The sequence below is a fragment of the Melitaea cinxia genome, chromosome 7 (assembly GCF_905220565.1).
Source record: "Melitaea cinxia chromosome 7, ilMelCinx1.1, whole genome shotgun sequence".
In the NCBI taxonomy this organism is placed as follows: Eukaryota; Metazoa; Arthropoda; class Insecta; order Lepidoptera; family Nymphalidae; genus Melitaea; species Melitaea cinxia.
Window position 1 is genome coordinate 5,738,197 of NC_059400.1, and position 18,200 is coordinate 5,756,396.

Consider the following 18,200-nt stretch of genomic DNA (forward strand, 5'->3'; position numbering starts at 1 on the left):
GGGTACGCAGGCAATAAACCTATCCGTTTTTCGGGCAGGTAAACTCGCCCGGGTGATATTTAAAATTTAAATATGAGAAATGAAAGTTCTGGTAAATTTGTAAAATAAGGACGACAAATTATAATCAGCTGTATGGGTCATAATACTGAGTACTAGAGAGAGTTACTGCAGTTTAATTTTTCAGCTTTTGAAAATATATGTTAAATTTACAAAAAAGAAAACATGAAAAATTAATAGAAAAGAATGTTTAGCTTCTTTTTATAATAATGATTGCTTTCGGATAACGACGGTATAAATTGGTTTATATAGTATAGATATCGTAGTGTATACAAAAGAAAAAATGTTTCATTTTATTTTGGTGTTGACTACAACAAACAATTTTAAAATAATAATATTTCTAGGTCGAAGGATCTCAGGGCCAGTTACACGAAGTCGACACCTCACACATCTACCATGGCGAGCTGGTTGGTGAGTATCGTATCTCTCATTAAAGTAAAACTAGTTTAGTAATTATCTTTAAATAATGTAGCCATATTAGGTGTCGTATCATGATCATAATTAGATAGGAAGAGCTATAAAAATTTGATAACTTAAAAACCACGTGTAAAAAAACAAGTTAGTGTTTTTAAATAGCGATGTTTAAATGGCTGAACTAAAATAACTCAAATGTTCTGACAGTGCGTTTGAATAAAAGAAAGGTAATTTATAGGTCGACAAGATGGGGATAAACTTTGCAGATGACACGACCCATCTTCGCTGTTATTGTGCAAACGACCTTAGCATACGGCGTTATCAACGTCGAAGATAAGTCGCCTTTGTCTATCCTCGAAATTACATTCACCGACCGATTTTATTATCATAAAAGAGATTTCATATTATGGAGTCGTTTCCATCGGCTTGAGGTTCTTCCCTCGCTGTCATTAGTTATTCCAGAAGGGCACCAAAACATATTTCTCTTTGCAATTACATAAAAGTCTGAGCTAATTGGGAGCTTTCGACGGTCACTTGACTTTTAATGTCAGAACGTACGCCGAATACCGGCAACAGAGACATTCTACGCCCGCTACGCTCAGGATAGTATCTGTTAAAATAATTGCTCTGCTGAAAATGTGCTGAACAATTCTTTTGTAAATCTAACGATGTATGTAGTATTATTAAAAGGCTTGCCTTAGACTTTGTTGACGGTCACCCCGTGTGTTTAATAAACAACACTTAAAGCAGAGATAAGCGGTGTAACATTAGGCGAGTAGAAGTGGTGGTTTAGCAATGCGTTGATATACACGAGTCCTCGTGTAATAATTGTGAAAGTTTGGTACAGTGTAAATGGATAAAGTTGCGAGGGCGGAGCGGCATCGATCGCAGTTCGTCGCCCTACTTACCGCTGTTCCGATGCACTTAGCCACCGAGTTGCGAACCGCATTATAGGTATAAAGCGAGCCCTTGCTGCATCATTTTAAGAAAAGCCCGTTCTTACTCTTAATATTAAACTAACAAGAACAATGTTATTAAAGTAAAAATGAGTCGAGTCATCGCAAAATGTTCTGTGATATTATACCTAATTCAATTTTCAAACGTTGAAGTTGTTTTTTATTTATCATTAAGTATGAAAATGTAATAAAATCTTACACACAAGTATAAAATCTTTAGGTCATTGACTAATTACGAAATTTTAAAAAGGGGTCTAAAGACACAATTAAATATGAAGACCTTAATTTTTATACTACAAGCTTGAAATTTAACAGAAAGGTAGTTAATAGGTAGGAAACGTCTACTAAGAACTAATTTTGCGACAGAGTCGTATTAAAAAGGTTTATGGGTTTCGAAAAAAATTATAAAAAGTTCTTAGTTTCTTAGGCTAAAAATTGAAATTTGACTTCGTTGCAGTTTATAGTTTGTAGTTTATAGTCAATTTTTCTGAGTACGGATGTAGTGATAGGATCGGATTAATTGGCTCTAAGGACTCGAAAAATTTTGTATGAGGGTCTTTCATTTTTCGTGCTACAAATACTACAAAATTAGTATTCAGTATAATTAGCCGTACAAAAAGAACAGATTTAACAAAATTATACCTCTAAATGCGTCAAATAATAATAATCATACAATCCTCCATCTGTCGTCTTTTTATATTAGAGGCATGAAACTTAATATTTGGACTGTTGATCAAATATGAGTAAATATGTGTTTTAGCATTAGTAGACAATCTACTTTTAAAGGGATGAAATATGAATTGAAACTTAAATAAGAAAATTTTCATTTTTGGAGCAGAAATCATCAAATTTTTGTTCTGGACTACTAATTAAAAATGGGTGAACGTGTTGAAGTTTTTGCGAAAATTCTAACCTTAAATGGTTGAAATAAGGGATGCAATTCGTATGGAAATCTGTTCTTAAACTGTGTGTGTAATTTAAAAAAAAATCTGAAGTTAGAATTAAACGTTTTCCATAGACGTTTAATCAGCATTCTTTAAATTGAGGGAAAATCACTTGCATCAAAATCATTGACGTTTCGAATAAAAGTGGGTATTTATTTTTGCACAAATACTATGTTCCTCTTTGTTTCTAGATCCGGTTTATGGGTTAAAAATAAAAAATAAAAATAAGTAAATAAATAATGGAAACGTAATTTTTAGTGTTGATGTAGTTTTTAAGAATCAATTATATCATAACTGTTTTCGTGTCAATTTCTACTTTCGATAGGAAGCAGAAATTTTAGAAGCGTAAAATTTTAATTTTTGAGATTTAATTGCTTACATATAAATAAGTATCCCAGCGGATATAAAGGAAATTCTGTACGGTGAAATAGTAGATTTGTTTGTATTACAAAAATTACCTAAAATGGCTTGAGAAAATAATTGAAAGAGAGCTTTGCGAGCACCCTGGTAGTTCTAACGCACGAAACGTGAACCATAAACGTGGTACAACGAGGTCATGAATTGTTGTAAATAATGATTTTACACTACATTTTTTGTAAATATTATCAATTTCTACGTGAGCGAAGCCACTAGCAACTGCTTGTTATTTTATACTTGTGTAGTCATAAAATTAACGAGACTAATAAGAATAAAAACAGCTAGCAACGAGCTTCGTGACTTATGAAAATGAAAGCGTATTTTTTCAACGCCCGCTTTTAAAAAATTACTGAAGACATTTTCGGAGTCCCGCGGTTTGTGCAAAACATCACATTGCTCTTATATTTACGCTCCTTAACCTACGTAGTTTCATTATGCCGTCGTGTAGCCTGTTTTTTTTTTAAATTATATACCTAGGTAAAATATATTTAAATATATGTAGATATATCTAATAACCAAAGTAGTATTCTAATTTAGTTCACATAGTTATTTATAATTCGCTGGATAAGTATTATAATTATAAGCTGTAAAATTGTTATTTTAGAATATACATATTTGTTATAGCATTAACGTTTAAGGTTTTTGTTTTATCAAAGTAATAATTAAGTTCAGACGATCTTTTGAAGAAATCCCTTTGATGTATGAAAATAAAACATTCTTTGTTAGAGTTTACGCTTCAAGAGCTCGGAACTTTAAATCAGTCTTGTATGTTGAAGAAAGTTATAAAATAATAATTAGTATCTTATACGTGACTAAGTTTGCACGGTTTTAGTTAATTACAAAAAGATATCTGAAATTTGTATAACGAGACTTTCAATAAAATAAATTGGTTTTAAAAGTTACATGTGGTAACACCGTCATAAATATTTTACGTTTTGATAAGTTACTTATAGTAACTTGGATTTTAGGCTAGGCGTATTTTGATTCTATAGATATCCAAGATAGTCCAAAGGACATTTGAATCCCAACTTGAGATTTTGTAAGTGTAAGATGTGTTTAAAAATTTATATCGTTAAAAAATATGTGAAAATCTGCATATCTCAGGAGAAAACAGAAAATGAAGCTCAGCAATTAAACATTTACAAACTGCTAATGTTCTGCTACCATGTGTTCACAGCTTTTTATAATACCTACGTAATAAAAATACCAAATAATAAAATCTTTCATAATTAAAAATATTATCGCGTATCAAATGTGAATTCGATGTAACAAATGTGACTACTACTAGATGGCACAGCTGTCTTGCTGGATTTTTTACTAATAAATATTTAATATTTTCTTATACATATACGTATGTTCAATTGTAATATTTGTATACACGCATCGTCGAGCTCGTTTCTAATTATTTGTCGCATTAAACATAAAAAGTACAGCTAACAGATACCGATAAACCGACCCTCCTGAATAAATTGTCATAATTATTTCCCTCCTGTCACCTGCCGCAAATGAAATGAGTCACAACCGGTATCTGATGTAGTCAAATTATATTATAATGGTATTTAGACACGGAAACTTACCTATGAAAAGAGCTAACAGTTTACCTATAAAGTTAACACTTATTTTAATATTAAAAATTACGTTAAAAAAAAAACAATTTCATAAACTAAAAAGAAAAAATTACTTGATAAAGATTTAATTTGAACCTACTACCTTTAATAAAATTATGTGTTACCTATTGATAGGTTAGAAGTCGGACTGGGTAAACTACCGTAATAAAATTCTTACTACGCTTAATTTGTTATATTCTAGAGTCTAGGCGAAGTCACGGCAAGTGTTACATTTGGCTTGATTATAATTAGGAACCATTTTCCTTAAAATTGATTCACTCCTTCTTGAGATTTGCGCGCAGTAGAAACAAATAAAGAGATAAAATTCTAAATATTATTGATTTTGCAACAGTAGCATAAGTTAACTTGGAGTAAATATTAAAATTATTCTTTCTATGATTTTGTTATACTGTGTTCCCATATAATGTAATAAATTAAATATGTTTTTTTTTTTTTTTATAATGAAGACTTCAGTGTTTGACGATAACAGTAGCGCTACTGGTTTACGCTTTCTTTTAGTGTCATGTATGGTTTCTTTTGTTTTATTTATTAGGTTATATATGGATGGATATTTACAGTGGGTATTTACAATATTGACAGTGGGCGCAGAATTATAGAACTTAATTGTATCAGACAGTATCTGTAGGTGTGTGGGTGAGTGTGTGGGTGGGTAGGTGTAACTGGTTATGTGCCATTAAAGTGTTTGAGTTGGTTGATGATGTCAGTCAGGTGATTGATGAACGTGTGAAGTATCTCAGGTTTGTCAGTAATTTTGGTCAGTATGAGTGGGTCGTTAGGGGTGATCAGCTCGTTGTTGCACGTTGTGTAGAAGTCAAGTCTGGTGCGTGAGAATCGCACGCAGTGGTAAAGGAGGTGGTCAAAGGTCTGGGGGTCTGTATTGTTGCATGGACAGGTGTCGTTGTCTGTGATGTGGAAGCGGTGAAGGTATGTTTTGTGAAAGGCATGATTGGTGAGGAATTGGGTGATCGGGAAGGTGAGTTTGGTGGTGTCGGTGAAGTTGCAGAGGTCGCGATAGGTGGGAAGGAGTGTCTTGGTGTAAAAGGATCCGGAGGAGTTTTCGTAAAAGGACTGTGAGGAGATGGCTAGCTGTTTGCGTTTTTCTGTTTTGAGGTAGGAGATGGGGGTGTGGTAGAACACTGGTTGGGAGTGCATGGAAGCCGCGTCTTTGGCAGCCGAGTCGGCCAACTCGTTGCCGGGGATGCCGATGTGTGCTCTGACCCAGGAGAATTGGATGTGGATGTTTTTGGTTCTGGCGGTGTGAAGGGAGTGGAAGATATTAACGGCGAGGGTGTTGTGGCTGTATGGGTTTAAGAGTTCAGTGAGAGCGGATTTGCTGTCGGAAAATATGTGGAAGGAGTCGGAAGAGGGAGGGAATTAAATATGTTAACAATTTTGATCTATGAATTCTCAAAAATCTTCTTTTACTTCCGTTTTCATTTATCTTTTTACTAGCTGACCCCGCAAATGTTGTATTGCTATATATGTCATTAACTCCCTTAACACCCCCCCCCGTAACTTAGAGGTATGAAAAATAGATGTTGGCCGATTGTCAGAACTATCCGATATGCACACAAATTTTCATAAAAACCGGTCTAGCCATTTCGGAGGAGTATTGTAACTAACATTGTGACACGAGAATTTTATATATAGGATTTGGGGACGTGCTTTTTAAAACACTGTTCACTGACTACATATAACTAAGTTTTAGAAACCACTTTCAATAATTTTAACTTTTAAGTAATGAATTATTAATACAAACATTCATCCCCACATATCTCGCTTGTTTTGTTGTAATTGCAAGAAACTTTTGCACCAACTTAATTTCACGCTCGTAGACACCAGTTAGGCCATGTATTGCCAGTTAGTGTTAGAGTTATATTAAGTAGAGTGTGTCAAAGTTTCCTACTCTTTACTTTAATATATAAGTTTGCGACTTAGTCTCTAATATAGGCTTAAAGTAATGGATAATGGATGTCAAAAACAAACTTACAAGTAAGACATATTTGGCCTAAATTAGTATTAATGTTTGCTATTACTTATTTCTTCTTCTTTCGTTATTTAAAGAAATAATAAGTACAAAGATTATGTATAAGTAGTTAGTTAAAAGTAAGATCTGGAATAGATAGCTTTGCCGCCAAAACTGAACGAATATACGCTGAAATTGCCAGTCATGTTACAACCATTTTATTTAATTGACGTAGGGCACAGCAGGAAATTCCCTGCTCAAAATATGGAGCAGCCCGACTGGGATAATGCTTCGACCTTACAGAAGATCACAGCTAAATAACACTGTTTTCAAGCAAGGTTGTGTTTCTGTTGTTGAGTAAGATGACCAAAGCTCCTGGGGGGAGTTGGGGATGGGGTCGACAACGCACTTACGATGCTTCTGGTCTTGCAGACGTCTATAGGCTACGGTAATCACTTACCATTATGTGAGCCGTACGCCTGTTTGCCGAAACAGTAATAAAGGGGTTTTAGATGTTGTTAATTTGTGTGAGTGATGCGTCTCGGGTACTCGAGTCTCGAGTTGTGTCATACGAGTGACTTTACTATCCCACTCATTTAACTACTCAAGTAAGATTTTATCTTTCGAGTTAAGATATTTGATAACCTTAATAATAATAGCAAACAAGATGTTTAATCTAAAACGAAAAAGAACTTTGGTCAGCCGTTGTTATATTAAGTAGCCATCATATCGTAACTTTTTTGTAACTTTTAGACATAATGCTTATTAATGAATTATATTTATTTACTTCAATATAAAATTGATTTCAGTAACGCTGGTAACAAGCATTATTTTATCTCGTTATGATTTTAAAATTTGAGTGAGGCGTCGAGTGATACAATGTCAGTTTCCTTACATAGAATAAATTATTTGATACCGTTTGCTTTTATCTATAACCATCTATTTAATTCCTCGAACTACTTTCAAAACCAGAAATCGAACATAACTCCTTAATAGCAGTAAATCAGTAAGTGGCTTAGATATCATCGTTTTTTTTGCGTTTATGATTGGTAATTATACTTATAATAATTATAAACCAACTAGCTGTGCTCCGTGGTGTCAGCCGCGTTAATTTGAGGAAAAAACGTAATAAAATATTTTTTAAACCGTTACTGTGCCACTCGGGCGACTCACACCGGTGCGCGGCGTGTCGCGGCGTCGTTTCATTTAACTTACATTGTCTCCTAAAAATTATGGGTCCAAATTAAATGCTATAAAAGACATAGTTTATCTTCATAAAATCGATCAGATGATGATGATCGATGTCGATGAAGTGAAGAAGAACAAACAAACTCTTAATCTTTATAATATCAGTATAGATAAATAATTATGATGTCTAGTCTCAAATTCAAATTAGATTCTTACTAATTATTATTCCAATTTTTTTTTTGGATCTATACATTATATTATACGTTGTCTGGAAGAGATTTTTATTTGTAATATGTTATTGTGTTGATTGTTGTTAAGTACAATAAAGAGTATCTGTCTATCTATTTATCTATTATATTGCTTTTGAAAATAAATAATAACGGTATAAATTCTAGGTAAATTGTTGATTTTATTTGTATATTGTTTTTCCTTATTCACGTCATGCTCTTTGTTAAGGAAGTACTTCAAGTAAAATTTGTTTAAAAACAGTATATGAATGATGTTACTGACATTGTTTTATAAAAACATTGATAAATTGATAAATGGTATCAATAAGCTTTGGCGAATACCAAAGAAATACACGTACATGTACCATACATTTTCAAGTACATATTCGATAGGGAAAAAATAATTCGAGTAATAAGTCGGGTAAGAAAAATGTCTTGAATGTATAGAGAACGACTGAACAACAGTTTTGTGGTTAAAGAACCTAATAAAGCTGTTACATAAGCTTCGAATTTACAGCTTTCGAATCGAACACCAATTAACTACAATGCCTGTTGGCAGATCGCTATTAAATATATTATAAACGAGGAAAGTAAATTGGGCCTATAAAATTGACTTGTGTGACTTTGATTGAATGAAGCCGGTTGTCTTCTGAACCGGATTTCGCAACCGTTATAAATATGAACTTGACACTGTAATTTAAAAAGTCGATTTTTTTATGTGAAAATATTTAGTTCGAAATATGTTCCTATTCGTAAACAAGAGTCATATCCTGATAAGAAGTCGAGTTTTATTTATTTATTAATAAAGTTTTATAAAAAGAAGGAGGATTATGAAAGGTTGATAAAATGAAGGGGGGAGTATTACATATTTAAATTACAATAAGTAAATAGTTTTGAGATAAGTGACACGATCTCAAGTTAAAACCATTCAAGACAGCTTGTTCGAAACTTTTACAGCGCTCGCAAGATACAATTCTTTTATGAAGATATAAAATAATTTGTATTCAATTAAGAAATGATCAACAATTAAAATTTCACCGAGAATATACTGTGTAATGTTTTCAACTCATTCTCTCGCCGACTTAATCCTATACGTTAATTGTGTTTGTTTCTTTGACATGACGCATTTTCGAGTTTCAAATCACAACGATTCTAAATAAGTTTAAAAAAAGTCAGCTTACAGAACACTTAAAAAAACCACGTTATCTTTTGTAATAGTAGACATAATTTAAATTATCCACCTCCATCACGTTCATGTTATCTTATATGAGAGTCGGATTATTTTTTATTGTTGCGTGTATAACTACACCTTCACTAGCGCAAAATGCGAATGTGTTATATGTACGTGCTAGCTTTATTAAATTTACCTGTAATTAATGCATGTATATTTTTTATTTGCTGAAGCTGGAGTGGGTAATCCATGTATTCCAAATATAGAGAGATCTTTTACAATTAATGACAGTAAAGATAATTTAACATTCATGTAATATGTACTTATCTCAATGTCCTCGTTATATTTCTATAAAACTGTTTTTATACGAGTATAATGGTATTTTCTTTAAAAAATATATTGTAATTATTATTTTTTTAATTAAAAAGTGTTTAATTGACGTACTTATGACTGTCCAACTTTTGTGCGTATGAGGGTTTGACTTTGCAATAGTTTGTGGTAATTTACTTTGGATGGTCGCTTGGGATCAAACTTTTGAGATAACCCGTATTAAGCCTATGACAGGACTTACACAACTATTTCCATTTAAACGTAAGTGCATTTTAGAACGTCTTTGCTTTAATTGCAAAGAATTGTTTGAGGCATATATATGTATATTGATAAATTTGGTTGATAATAATTTACAAATTTAAATTTAGAAAATTATAGATATTCAATATAGATAAGTAAAGTACAAGCTTTACGTTCGATTTTTTAATATTATTAAAAAGAAAATTATAATAAATGTCATACGTGCTACGTATACCTCTTCTCGGCTTTTTATTTGGCAATATTATTAACGTTAGCCTTTATTACCATTAACTAATGTTGACAGCGAAACTTATTTTGTGAATTATATTTTAAATCGAGTTCTAGCTCATCCGTAAGTCTGTCTCTGTTGAATGAAAACTACATATTCGTGATGCTGATCAATATTAAATATAAACGGGTTTAGATTAGCGTGGTACTAGTTCCATGCAATTATTTAACCTGAAAAATTCAGCACCACTATAAAATTCGTTTCTGAATGATGACATAATTCCTTAAACTGTGGTATACCTTTTTTTTAACGTGTGGAAATGCGTTACGCATGGCCGCGGCCGCTGGGGAAGCGATCAGGGTATGTAGAACTCCTGCCGGCTCCCTAGGAGTCTACCCACTAAAACAACACGGTGTCCAGCTTCATCGCCTGTGCCGGATTGGCAGGAATCCGTTCTTCTGCAAACCCCGGCGGAAACTGTGGTATACCTACATATAATAATTATAATAAATAAATCGAAGTCTCATTATAAGTCATTCAGTCAGTCAGCTCAGCCTATTGCAGTTCACTGCTGGACATATGCCTCCCCAAGCTCGCGCCAGACATCCCGGTTTTCCGCAATCCTCATCCAGCCTACACCGGCAATCTTACGTAGATCGTCGGTCCAACAGGCCGGAGGACGTCCCACACTGCGTTTTCCAAGACGCGGTCTCCACTCCAGGACCCGTCTACTCCAACGGCCATCGGTCCTGCGACACAGATGACCAGCCCACTGCCACTTCAACTTGCTAATTCTGTGGGCTATGTCGGTTACTTTCGTTCTCTCGCGAATAGTCTCATAATATATATATATATATATATATATATATATATATATATATATATATATATATATATATATATATATATATATATATTCTCATAATATCATTATAAGTAGTCTGATAAATTTTATCAGTCACTCAAAATATGCAATCATGAAAATTACATTTTAATTAATTTTAAGAGCGTAAAGTACTCGGAATGTTTTTGTTCGGCATCCTTTACTCTAAGGCTTCGCTTCTCAGTGACAATTTTCCACGTGTACTCGGAAATGTGTCAGAATTTCTCTCACCATACACACGTGCAAGCTATAGGATTACATTGTTTTCCTTCGTCGCTTTTTGCCCTTCGAATAAAGTAAGATTGTTGTAATATTTAAGCCAAGGCTTAAGAATTTGTGACTTGTTTATTCCTTCGACCATAAGGATATACTGTTTAATTATTTAAATATTATATTTAGGTCAAGATTATATAAAAACCGTATTGTTAATTTTGATCCACATTTAATTTTATATTTTATACGTGTAAAGACAATGAATTTTTTAATATTATTTAGGAAACAAATGTTCCTAAACCAAAAGTTTTGATAAAATTCATTTTACGCCTTTCAAAGAAATATGTGCTAAATTAAATGTTGAAAAAAATATAAACTAACTAACGACCCGCCCCGACTTCGCACGGTTCAAAAACTATCTAACTATAAAATATAAAATATATTATGCATGTTTTATACATATAAATCTTCCTCTGGAATCATTCTATTTACTAAAGAAAACCGCATCAAAATTGTTTGCGTAGTTTTAAAGATCTAAGCAAACAGACAGCGGGAAGCGACCTTGTTTTATATACTATGTAATGATGTGGCTTAAATCTCAATATCGTTGTGTTTATTTTTATAATATTATATTTTAAAGAACTGTTTATGTCAGGTTTTAAATTAACATGGGTATTTTTATTACTAATATTATTTATTTAACATGTTTTTTATGTTATGTCATTAAAGAAATAAACAAACAATTCATATTATATTTAATTTAAAAATATCAGTGCTTAAATCGGATATATAAAATGCCGTTGGCATTTTTTATTTGTAACTTCGTAAAGTTTACGCATATTTTTAAAACAAGCGCAAAAAAACAAGAATACAAGCCGCTAGGTATATAGTGTACATTTAATTTAATTAATACAGAAAAGTTGTTCAATACGGCTTAATTATCTATACACATATAATAAAATGGTAGGAAAGTCAAAACTATACATTAAATATTTTTTTAAAAGAATATTTGGGGTGTGATCTACAATCGATACTGAAGCCAACAATATAGTTTTTAGAATTTTTGTCTGTTTGTCTGTATGTATGTCCGGGATAAACTCAAAAAGTATTGCATGGATTTACTTCAAATTTGGCACGAATATTATTAAGAAGTCGGGTCAACATATAGGCTACATAATATCACGCTACCTACGGGGAACGAGCAGTGAACCTTTATTTCTTCAACGCATTCAGTAACAACGTGTAGTCTAACGACGCATATTTGAATGTTGTTGTTATTATGTTAATAACCACGCTATAAGCTAGCTTCACACTATAAATAAAGACATTCTTTAGTATATTTAGTATCAGCATTGCACCCGTGCGAAGCCGGGGCGGGTCGCTAGTATGAAATAAAATTATAAATATGGTTAGTTTTATATATATTACATTTACTGCCCTAGTATATGTAATAATATATAACTACGCTGCTCTAGTGTTTTGAAATCTTTTCATTAAATGGTATATAGAAACATATGTCAAAACATCTACAGAATAAGATTTTACCATCTGGATAGATGTAATAAGTAATATATTATATTTGAGGTAATAAAAATAGGTAAAAAAACTTTTTAAGTTAAACGGTTTTATGTTAAACATACATTGCAATATTTAAGATAAATGTACTAAAAACCAAAAAATAATAAAATAGATACAGTCGTGGGAATTATAAACATATGCATAGACTAGACTAAAATAAAACCGTGGGGCACGTCAATTGTCAATTTGAATTACTAAATTTGACCCAAGAATAATAAAAAATAAATAAAACAAACGGGGTGAGCTAAATAAAACCGTTTAAAAAGCAAACAAACGTTGATTTTAATATTCTAAAATATTAAAATTAATGTTTGTTTGCTTTATACAATTTTTTATTAATTGATTTTAATATTATTATTTATCTGTCGAAACCACTTTAAAATATAATATAATTTTAAAAATATAAAAATATGGAAACTACGTTAATACTTATTTAGTTATGTAAAAAATATGATTCTTGTATGACGTTTGTCTCTTTTATGGAGAAAGAGACCTATCATTGTGATCTTCAGTGGGATATTACAGGCTGAATCGTATCGTAATCGTATGAAATTGCTTTTTTCGTATGACCAAGTGAAATTTATGGTGTACATTGTAATTGTCAGCTCACAAACATTATCTATTAATAATTAAACTTCAAATCACAAAACAGTAACGTACAGATTTACTGCGAGCAAAGAATAAACTACACCAATTAAATTACCTGAGGGCTTTTGAAAATGATATAAAAATGAAATCAATTTTGAATTTTTTCAAGCAGGATGGGTTGAATGTGGTGAAGCTCTGCTCGGGGCCGCATAACGAGCTACTTAAATTAACGGTCAGACCGCACTTGACCGCTTTTTATTCGTTGTTAAACTGGAGACAATAGGCAGAAAGCCATTTGATCAATATCGGTCATTGTCACTTATTTGCCACTTCGGTATGAAGTTATAAAACAAAACCGCAACCACTTAAAAGTTGATAAGATACTTTTTGTAACTCAAGGACATTTTTTTTAAAATAGACTGTCTGATTTTTGAAATCATCTGTTTTTTATATATTCACTAGCTGTACCCCTCTATTCACTCGCGTTAATTTGAGGAAAAAACCTTCTTCGGTAAATTGGCTATCCAGCATAAAAACAATTTGCTCACAAACTGTCGTATTTAATAGAAAACTGTTGGTTATTACATATCTATCTGAGCGGTAGGTCGTATAGATCCAAATTTTTATATGAATTTCGGGAATTTCTAGTGAAAGTACCATAAAATTAAGTTCAGCTGTTCCGAAGATTAACCCGGACAACAGAAAAACAGACAGTTAAAATTTTTAAAATCGTTTGTTTGTCTTTTAGGATCGTGTAAATAACTTTATGCACTTAAAAACACAGTATCATATATAAATATTTCATATTTATCTGTAGGTATAGATTGATCGTTGTTAACTATAAGATGTAAGCTAATTATCAGCAGGTTTCTGAATACCCAAAGAAGCTTTAGATAGTCTAAAACTTACAACGTATTTGTGCATAATAATTTTATGTTTTAATATTGATAAATTTTATTTATGTCTAAACAGATGAACCACAGTCTGCGGTGTTCGGTTCGGTGACGGATGGGGTGTTCGAAGGAAAGATAATGCTGAAGGATGGCGCCTACTATGTTGAGCATGCTCGTCGATACTTCCCGCCCAACGGCACTCGCACCAAGGTCCACTCTGTGATATACCGCGAGGGTGACGTGGTCGACCCCTATGCGCACATAAGACATGGTAAGTGACCTCGTAGAACTGTAGACCTTGTTAAGAGTTCTTTATACATGTACGTATGTTACTATAACTGTGTTTCATTAATATCTTTTTTATGAATTACTAGCTAAGCTGGCGAATTTCGTACCGCCATATTGTTTTTCGTGAATATATTTATTTATTGATTTTTATTGTTACTTTACATAAAACTTGTCCTGACAATAACGAACGCAGCAAAAAAAAAAAGAATTATCCAATTTGATGCAGTGGTTCATAAGTGGGTACAGACTTTTTGGCGATTCATTTATAAGTGCTCATTTCCAGTCATAAGAGATAAGCTTTCAAACGCAAAAATAAAATTTCAATCCTGATAGAGTTTGAAAATACGTTTATATCCCATTTGAATATCCTAAAAATATTAGGTAAAAAAAAACTTCCGCTTTATGAGATGTTTAGTTTTCTTATTACATCCTCGTTGACTTGTTAGGTAAACTCACTAGAGTAGTAATGAGTGAGGCTCATTACACTTTACATAGTGACATGATTACCTACTTTTGTGTTACAACACGAAACTTAGTTGCCGTGATAGACGAGTTATTTCACGAGGACCGAGCTAAATACGAAACAATACATTATGCGAAATTGTTCTTGACATTGTGATGCTGAACCTTTTCGGACAAATTATCGCGCTGATTTTTTTTGCACTCAGTAAATGATATAAAGAAAAAAAAATTATGACCTCTAATTATAGTTTCATATATTAAATGAATTTAAATAGTTATTACAAAAAAAAAAAAAAAACATTTTAAATCCGCTTCAAATTAAACTAGGTTATCCAAATGAAAATGATTATTTGTCATGGTCTTCGGCTTTCGCAACATAAAGTTATGCCAAACTAAAGTAAATATTTTATTACCTTGCTGAATTAGATAACAATTTTAAGTGTAATCAGTTGCTGATTAATATTTACACAAAATTCAAAAGCTATATATGTAATTAAAAGACATTTTTGGTAAGAATGTTCTGATTTGTTAGAAAAAGAGTAATTCGTCTCGATATTAAACCATTCGTAACTTTATTTATCATAGTAGCTGCTAACTCAATTTACTGAGAACAGCTATTCAATTATGTAGCGTATGTGTTGGATGTGCAACAAGATTAAAACTGGAAATTAGAAACTAGGTGTAGTTCGTAGATGGTTCCTGAATCCCGAGTCGTTTCAATGCAAGTTTCGCCACAGTGTGTCGCGCGGCAAATGAATTGCAACGCAAGGTCTCTTAACAAACTTTAATCTCGTTTCGACCGCGCGTCCGTGTGCTGTCGCCTGATTGCCACACGGTTCTGCATCGGGAAATTCACGATAATTTATTACGAGGCTGTTGAACGCTTTATTTCTCACAATTGATCCAATAATGTTTCGTTTGTTATCAATCGTTGTGGACCAATTTATGTACTTACCTAAACTAATTTTAATCAGCTTTGAAGTTTTTGAAGTAAAACTTCTTTACGCACGCTTGACTTTGGGAGTAAGCTGGTGAATTCGTGACGAGAACGTTACGAAAACTGTGATATAGTTAGATGGAGCTAAAGAAGTTTTACTTCAGTCGTGTCGTCTAAAGCACACTCGTTTGTTATTTAATAGATTTATTATATATAAATGATATAACAAAAGGATTTTAATTAAAATGTTATTTTAAAAACCACTCTCAATGTTTTGCTTAGAATTCATTCAGGATTATTCTTTTTATTGTTTCGAACAGGATAAAATAAGGAAAAGAGCTTACCTGTAATAATTTTCTTCTAAGTTTATGTTATTACACGCATTTCGATCTCTGAATACTTGTTCACTTTAAATTGTCGATGTAATCCGTAAAAGGAGTGTTATAAAACAGGAACTTAGCTGAAAGTATACTCAAAGGAAGTAATAATATTGGCGTAAGAGGAAATGTTGTTCTTTGTTCCGAAATCGATTTTCGAGTGTTACCTAGGGTTCTTTCAAGACAACTTGCTCCGGGTATCGCTTAGCTCAGAACAATTGGGGATCGCTATTCGCTCGCATTTCACGGATTGGAACGCTAAAATATGTTTTGATTCAGTTTACGTTATTGTCATCAAACCGGTCCAATTCCGTGTTACATAATACATATTCATTGGTCCGTAGGCTGAAATGGTAATTTCACGTCAACGACATTGCTCGGCGTCGTCGAGGTTTGCATTTTTGTCAACTTAGCATACAAATCTTGGTAACGCTAAAAATTTGCGCTGCAAAAACCTTATTCAACGTTTTAGGCACGTTTCATAAAATAAATAATATTTTTTGGTGGCTAAATTTCTAATTTGGGTGGTAAAGTGAGAAATAAAAGAAAACGATGCACGTAGAATCAGTTCATGCATAAACATTTAATTTGAACTCAACAGAACATTTACGTAAATTGATAGCTATTGAGCGAACAGGAAGGGTCGTTTAAATGCATTTTTTTTTTCATTACGGCTTATTGGACATTTGTATTGAGGGTGGTCCCTTTTATGTGTTTTCTATTTACCGTCAATTTAAATATGAAAGACTAGCTTCACTAGATACTAGGTTCATTCAGTGAAGCTATTTATATTCTGACAACGTGACACGCTTTGATCGTGTGAAACGTTTTAAACCCGTAAAAAATATTTCAAATACAAGAATACAAAGTATGTATTCCTTGCTAATGACTATCGATCACTTATTAAAGTAATAATAAAACTCTGTCAAGCTCTAAGAATACGTTTTAATCAAATATTGTAAGCGACAATCTCGTGTACGTTTTCTGAATAATACGGTCTGATTTAAATCATAAATACTTCCTTCATTTGTGCGAGTCTGTGAGAAAAGTGTCATTTAAAGAATACTTAAAAATTACATCTCACTGGAGGATAAAATAAATAAAAAATAATATACGTATCCCTTCCTATTTTTAAGAAATCCGTTAAACTACACTTTCTTAAATGGGTGGGAATTAATCCTTTGCTTTAGGTTTCCAGTCTTATGATTGTCTTCTTCTGTCACTATTAATCTTGTTTAAAAACTTCTTAGTTATCTAGTATGAACTTTGTGTGTGTATGTATGGGTGTCTGTGTGTATGTGTGTGTTTGTATGTATGTAAACAAACTATCTATGTAAGTATGTATGTTTATTTATTGAGTTGCTTTCTATTATTTTTTATAAAATTATACTCTACACCTACACCGTCAATATATCATCTCCTTTGCCCTAAATTTGCCTGGAAGAGATTGCTCTTAAGCAATAAGGCCGCCCTTTGTACATTTTTTTTCTACAAATTATTGCTAATGTTGCTTGCTTATTTTATTTGTATGGTGTACAATAAAGTGTTAAATAAATAAATACGTACCTTATTATATGGGATATTGGTATATATACCTACTACAGAGACTGGCGTGGTAGATCCAATTCTTCACTTACATGGAAGAAAAGTTTGTCCAACAGTGAGACGTTTATACGCCATTACAAGTTATAGTTCTCTAAAGTTCACAAATTACCTACAACTTACATTGCTACATTTATCCGTTTTGTTATATATAAAAAAAAAGTTATATATAAAAAAACCCTACTGCCAGCACCACCAGCACCCACCACCAGCATTTATTTACCTAGTAATTGGCAGAAACTTATTTTTTCGTTTAAGTATATAAACACTCCAATTTAAATTAATAAGTCGGGTTTTATTACTTTATAAATAAGGAAAATAAACAGTAAATATTTCTGACAAGAAACACAACAAAATAACCTCAACAACACACAAATAAGTTAAGTGCCTGAATATTTTATTTCCTCGGAGTATACGGCGAATATGTATTTCAGGATAACAAGTCTCAAGCTTCAAGTAATGTTCTGAAAAATGGTGCATACGTAAGGATTTCGTACGTAGAAGAAAGTTAAATGACGTTGTTAAATTGTTTGACTAGAAGTCTCCTAAAAATGCAGATCAGAAAATTTTGATATTTTTACTCCAATGCCTCAGTGTTACAATTTGTTATAA

The 18,200-nt window shown here is 32.4% G+C and overlaps 1 protein-coding gene across 1 annotated transcript in view; it reads left to right on the forward strand.

The window, feature by feature from the left end:
* LOC123655262 (disintegrin and metalloproteinase domain-containing protein 10) overlaps window positions 1-18,200 on the forward strand; it is a 91,529-nt gene that overhangs the window by 49,351 nt on the left and 23,978 nt on the right. Inside the window, exons 3-4 of the mRNA XM_045591079.1 lie at window positions 402-468; window positions 14,002-14,193. Of these exons, the coding sequence (XP_045447035.1) occupies window positions 402-468; window positions 14,002-14,193 (259 nt within the window). The remainder of the gene's footprint in view (window positions 1-401; window positions 469-14,001; window positions 14,194-18,200) is intronic.